Source organism: Hordeum vulgare, chromosome 1H, assembly GCF_904849725.1.
Source record: "Hordeum vulgare subsp. vulgare chromosome 1H, MorexV3_pseudomolecules_assembly, whole genome shotgun sequence".
Classification (NCBI taxonomy): Eukaryota; Viridiplantae; Streptophyta; class Magnoliopsida; order Poales; family Poaceae; genus Hordeum; species Hordeum vulgare.
Window position 1 is genome coordinate 509,940,097 of NC_058518.1, and position 6,975 is coordinate 509,947,071.

The window sequence follows — 6,975 nt, forward strand, 5'->3', positions numbered from 1 at the left end:
TTTACAGGAGGTTATGGACTGATACGTTTATTCAAATCTTTCCCTGATTTTTAGGATGGAGCCGGCCTCATCTAAGTATCAATCAAAACAATCCACCTCAGCTTTGCCTGTAAAAATCCTGTAAAACGTCCGTTCTTGTAGCAAAGCTCTTATTGTCCACCAACCCATGCAGGCGACCTCGACTTGGACAGATGGTGTGAATTGTGACGGAGAGCCAGGTCGCATGCATGCACGCACGCACAAGAATTTGGTCTCGACCGTCGGGGACGTGGTAAAGACGACGATGACGGACGTATAGTCTCTTTGACATGGACACGGGCACGACGTCGACGAATCCGGCGCGACCGCTGGCTGCCGATCGAGTGCATGCTGACGGTTACGCGCTGTAGCTTTTGCGAAGGAGGTGCGGTGCGGCCTGTGCGGTGATGCGTGGAACCTTCCTTCCTGTGTTCTCTTCTCCTCCACGTGCATCCCCACCCTGTGCCGGCGCCGCTGACCTGACCACACCCCGGCGCGCCACTACCACCGGTCGGTCGGTCGATCCATCAGCTGGCTAGCCAGCGCCGCGCGTGCGTCCTCCACTCGGGCCATGTGTGTGTGTGTATAAATAACCTGGCCACGCCCACGATGCGAGGCACATACATTCACCCGCCAGTCACCAGTCACCACCAACTCAAACGCGTCTTCAGGAGCTTTGCTGGCTTCAGCGGTGGAGACAAAGTAACAGTGAGAGTTGCTGCCATGGTGTCCAGTGAGGTCAGAATCCAGATAGCGGGGGAGCTGCACGGCCAGCCGGGATGTGCTCCGTCCCCGGAGCCGCCTCTCCTTCGCGTCCCGTCGCGGGCCGCCGGCGCTTCTTCCATGGAAGCTGCTGATCATGCCGTCGTTTCCGGTGGCAGGACCACCAAGGAAGCGGCCGCGGCTGCTTACGCTGAGACGCCGAGCTCTGTCTTGATCAGCGTCCCGGGCTCGCCGTCGGGGCTCCACCTCGCGCAGCTCGGCAAGCCGCCGTTCGTCCGCGCCAACAAGGCCGACGTGGGCTCCCCTGCCGTGCCGCCGAGCGAGCCGAAGGTCGAGCGGGTTCACCACCCGGCCGTGCCGCAGCTGCTGAAGCAGGCCCGGCACCACTCGCAGCCGTCCTTAGTGGTCAGAGTCGGCGGCGAAGTGCCGGCGGTGCCGCGGAGCGACAGCATGCGGGAGCGAGACCGGCGGTTTGACCAGTTTAAGACGTTCTCTGGCCGCCTTGAGAGGCAGCTCTCCAGCCTCCGCGGGGTGCCACAGGACACCGGCGTCGAGAAAGGTGCGGCGTCAAAGATCTCAGAGGTAGATACCGACGAGGACGATCAAGTGCCCACCGCCGACCGCTACTTCGCCGCGCTCGAAGGCCCCGAGCTCGAGACCCTTCGTGTACGTACCACATCACCGCACTCTCAGCTTCCCTTAACAAAACCATCGCTGTCACTAACGATGGCGTGAACGTGTGTAGTCGACAGAAATGGCGGTGCTACCCAAGGACGAGCTATGGCCGTTCCTGCTCCGGTTCCCGATCAGCGCCTTTGGGATGTGCCTCGGCGTGAGCAGTCAGGCCATGTTGTGGAAGACCCTCGGGTCGGAGCCATCCACGGCGTTCCTTCACGTGCACCCGGCCGCCAACCACGTCCTCTGGTGGGTCTCCGTAGCTCTCATGGTGGTTGTCTCCATCACCTACCTCCTAAAGGTCGTCTTCTACTTCGAGGCTGTCCGCCGCGAGTTCCACCACCCCGTGCGCGTCAACTTCTTCTTCGCACCTTGGATTGCCTGCCTCTTCCTTGTCAAGGGCGTGCCGCATCCGGTATGGGAGATCCACCACGCCGTATGGTACCTGCTCATGGCGCCCATCCTATGCCTCGACCTCAAGATCTATGGCCAGTGGATGTCTAGCGGCGAGCGGCGCCTCTCTAAGGTGGCCAACCCTTCCAACCACCTCGCGGTGGTCGGAAACTTCGTCGGCGCGTTGCTCGGCGCTAGGATGGGCCTCCGGGAGCTGCCAATCTTCTTCTTCGCCGTCGGGTTGGCACACTACGCCGTGCTTTTCGTCACTCTCTATCAGCGGCTCCCCACCAACGTGCAACTCCCCAAGGAGCTCCACCCGGTCTTCTTCTTATTCGTTGCTGCCCCGAGTGTTGCCTCCATGGCGTGGTCGAGGATCTCCGGTGAGTTCAGCGATGGCGCTAAGCTCCTTTACTTTGTCTCGCTCTTCCTTTACGTGTCGCTAGTGGTGCGTGTCAACCTCTTCCGGGGGTTCAAGTTCTCACTGGCATGGTGGGCGTACACATTCCCGATGACTAGCGTGGCCCTAGCGACTGTGTTGTATGCATCAAAGGTTGACAACGTGTTGACGCGGGCTATGGCTGTGGGGCTATCGGGGATCGCCGTCGTCACGGTCACCGCTGTGCTTGCAACCACCGTTTACCATGCCTTCGTGCGCGGCGACCTCTTCCCCAACGATGTGTCGATCGCCATCACCAGGCGAAGACCCAAGTTCAGCAAGATCCTCGCACACCTTCGATCATCTAGCTCTGACGCTAAGGAGCTCGTTCTCTCCATTCCAAATTCCAGTTCCAATTCCAATTCCAAGCAGGGCGTCTACTCCGACAATTCCAGGACGAGCAGCTGTGCTGGCGAGTCTCCGGTGGCACACGGGCCTGGACGATCAGAGTGTTAGAAGACTGGTGCACAACATGGTGCATGCACGCACGCCTAGCTTATGTTGATTAGTAGAACTTGTAATAGATTTCTCTATGTTTTTTCTTCATTCGTTTTTGTCTTTATGAACTTCCTGGACGTAGTTGCGGATTAGGAGTGATATCCTTGAGCAATTTAAATTGCCATGATAGTGATATAATTGCCGGAATTAACGGCCGAGCCTGTAAATTTGGTGGTCATACTCTTGTTGAACGAAATGAAGTTATTAAATTTCTTAGACTATATTCTCATCTCCAAGTACCTTCATATAACTGAAATATGGAAGAATATATCATCAAAGGTGTATCAATAAGAATGGATGCCCTGGTGTGTTGCATTTTAGATGTGAGATTTTAAGAAATTAAAGACAGAAGCTAATTTGCAAAATAATTTTGTGTGTGTGACGTGACATGACATTACCTCATTGCTCAAAACTAAGGTTACCGTTGATGGTGGCACCCTCAGACTTACCTTTGCTTAAAAAAACATACCAAAAAGGCTTTCATCCCGCTTTATATGTAAAAGAACAACCAACTTAAAACCAGTGATACAACATATTACACGCACCCAAAGCAATATATATGGTGCTAAGAACCAGCCAACATGCCCAAAATAACTCAAAGTAAACAGCAGACATACACTAGGGCCTCACTATGAAGTGGAGGGACGACTCAACCGGGACACAAGCCATCAAGAAGAGACTAAGCTGCAAGACCTTGATCTATGAGCCCCAAGGCGGTATCTTCAAGAAGGATTCATCATTGGAGTGCCGCCACTACCCAATCCAAAGGATCAAGATTTTCATCCACGGCATCTTGGAGGACACGAAGCAACCACAATGGAGCCTTCAAGAAGATGACGCGACATCCACGGGCGACGCCTCTGTTGTTCTCGACATGCCAGGCAGGGCTTTCACCCAGGTAAGCACACATCATCTCCAATCAGGTTGCGGCCAGTCCTGTGGATGGATGCCGCGTCCCAGCCATCGATCAACAAGCACAACAACCACCAAGAAATCTTCGCGCCACGTGAAATCGACGTGTCACCGCTCCCTGCATCGATGCAGACCAAACTGGGGAAGTGTGTTGCCCTATTGCCGCCGACGCTGGTCGGACTTCCCTGCTCGCTTGCAGCATCATGGGTGAGGGGAGGGGGCGAATCCGACAGCTAGCCACCGACCCCATCACTCGCGGGAGTGGACGGGGCGAGTCCGACAGCTAGCCACACACCCCATCGCTCACGGGAGGGGAGGGAAGGGAGCGAGTCCGGCCGCTAGCCATCCACCCCATCACTCACGGTAGGGGAGGGAAGGGAGCGGACGGATATATTCACTCCCCCTGGTCCGTTGTATGGAAGGGCACGAGCAGGAGCACGTGGGTGCATGCACTTGTGTTGTCGGAGATTGGGTTGGACCAAAAGGTTGTAGCTCGCGAGCTTAATGAGGATACTACAGCCCGGCTTGTTAAGCTCCTCGCTTTCTAATGAACAGAGCCAATCATTGATTTCAACTCGTTAATCTTAACGAGCTAACGAGTTTGATGAGTAGCTTGTTAGGCTTGTTAGTCCATCACAACACATATTTTCTTCTGCGTTAGAACATTTCGTAGCATCTGAGCTCATCTAATTAGTATAATTGACCAAATGTAATACATATAAGGTTGTAAACTAGTGCTCCTAATCCTGTTGTCACCATCTTATTTTGTAAAAACCACACCTACACTCTCTCTCTCTCTCTGTAGATTTGAACACACCATAGTATGTTAACAAGCACTCGTGAGCACTCAGCAGCATAACAAGCTTCAACACAAACAAAGTTCTATGCTTGTTAAGCTTAAGAAGCCGAGCCTTAATTATCAAGCGGGAGCGAGCTTAACGAGCCAAGCAGCTCATTAGGCTGCTCATAATGGGGAGTAACTAGGAGTAGTAACATAATGTTGTTACTACTCTATGTTACTACCTCCATAGTGGGGAGTAACATACATGTGGTGTCATGCAAACTAGCATTTATTAGGTTATAGACACATAATGCATTGAAATATGTGATGTGATGGTAACTAGCTATGTTACTACCACCATCTCTCTCCGCATTAATTACTTGCCACGTCAGATTTTTTACCTACGTGGCGTTGATGTTACTACTTAGTTACTTCCCACTATGGCTAGTCTTAATCCGTCACGGAAACTCACCATCACTAATCTACAGTCCACACGAACGTGATCGCACGACCATGTATGTATTATGTACTACACTACTCTACAGTCCATACATGATACATCCGTGTGACTCGCATGCCCGTGTACGTACTATGTACTGTACATAGGATCGGTACGATTCTCCGGATGCGCAAGTATTTTCTTCGTCCGGTAATAAGTGTACTTTTTTTTTCTGTCAGTTAAACAAGTTAAACTTTGACTAACTTTATTGAGAAAAAATGCTAGCATTTATGACATTAAATAAGTATCAATAGATTTGTTTTTACATGAAGTTGTCAAATATATCATTTGCATGCGATATATGTTGCTATTTTTTTTAAATTGATCAAATTTTAAAAAAAATGACTAAGTATAAATCTATATGTACACTTATTTATGAACGGACGGAGTACGAAAGATGGCCAAAAGTCTCTCGTCGATGAAGTCCGAGTCATTCACGGCATGATGTCTCTCTACCCTACATATATGAAGAAAAAGCACCAAAAGTTAGGGGAAAGGGAGAAAGATGCACTGAAAACGCACAAACATTCGGTCGTAAGAGGCCGGCCGTGCACGTAGGCACGAAACCGCATGGAATTAGCCGGCGAAGCATTCAACAAGTCACCGGCCAGACCCCCAGCTTGCGTGCATTCGGCAAGGCAAGAATTATAATTAATAATTATTTTCGAGAATGGAAATTATAGCTGTTTCGAAAAATGATAATTAATTGTACTATATATAAATTGGCTCGTGTGGAGATAAAAGTAGCCGCCTCTCTTTCAAAGCTTGATTGTATTTTTTTAATACCGTCAATTCAATTCCGGCGTGCTGCTGGCTTTTCTAGAAACACCAAATTAAGACCAGGAGATGGTGTGCATTCACACATGCATGCTTGTATAACCAGCTCCAGCAATACGTTTAGCTTTTCCTGATGAGTACAGCACTGTGCTTTCACTCGTACAGCACGTTTCATAGCTTCACTGACCGTGGTCAATCGTTGAACAGTGCCTCTGTTGAGAAGCTTTGTAAGTCCATATGCATGGGCAGTGAAGGCCCCAAACAAGATGAAAAAATTGTTCTATGGAGACTTGCTTATGACCGTTTACCTTCCGGGGTTCAATTACGGCGTCTGAGGCCTGTTGTTTTGTGGAAGAACGGAATCCATTGAACACTCGTTGATATTATGTCCATTTGCTCGCGCCGTCTGGGACGAAATCAAGAGCTCCTTCAACTTGTGTTTGAGACGATCTAATTTCTATTCACCCGAGCAGTAGCTATTCGATTTTCTCTCGCGTGTCAACAATTGTGAAGGCACAGCATGGCTGTCACCGTGTGTCATATTTGGGAAGCACGAAATTATGCAAGAAATATTAGTGAGGCTCATGGGGATTAAAGCTTATGTTTATCTCATCTTTTTTTCATCTTTACAAATCTGCACCTGAGATTAGGGGTGAAAACAATGTTTCAGTCCCGTCCGTCTTTCCGCCGCCATCAGGTACAGTGCATTTATATAACATATGATGCATCTATATTTCATGAGTAAGGCGTCTCTGGAGCTGGTGTACGTTGCACTATTGCTTGGTGTGAGCCTTTGCAAGGGGTGCTGGAACCTGAGTTCGCGGAGGCAACAGCTCTGCGTCGCACGGTATGTTTGGCTCGTGAGGAGAACTATAACAAGGCCATCTTCGCCTCAGATTGTCTATCACTGATTTAATGTCTCTATTCTTCAGTACGGGACAGGTCGACCGTCGGTTTGGTTGTCGCTGATAACAAACAAGCGTCAACCGACTTCACCTATGTGGTCTTCAATTATGTTCGTTGGCACGGTAATGTTTTAGCTCATGTTGTAGCGAAGTTTTGTATGAACATTACTAGTCTTTGTATTATTTTATTTTCCTCCGGATTGTATCCATGACACTTTGCGTTTGCCGGACTCCGGCAGGCTCGTCCCCGGTAGTAGAGGAGCCACAACGAGAAACCTGGAGTGTTCCAGCTTCAGCCCTCCGTTCTTGAAACAACGCTCCAGTTTCTGAAACAACGAGCCAGTTTCGGAAAATG

The 6,975-nt window shown here is 50.2% G+C and overlaps 1 protein-coding gene across 1 annotated transcript; it reads left to right on the forward strand.

Moving 5' to 3' along the window:
- The first annotated feature begins 655 nt into the window (after nt 1-655).
- Nucleotides 656-2,962, forward strand: LOC123452058 (S-type anion channel SLAH2-like). Its single transcript, XM_045128636.1, has 2 exons — nt 656-1,407; nt 1,487-2,962. Exons 1-2 carry the CDS (start codon nt 742-744, stop codon nt 2,702-2,704), a joined length of 1,884 nt encoding a protein of 627 aa, XP_044984571.1. The 5' UTR covers nt 656-741; the 3' UTR covers nt 2,705-2,962.
- The last annotated feature ends 4,013 nt before the right edge of the window (nt 2,963-6,975 follow it).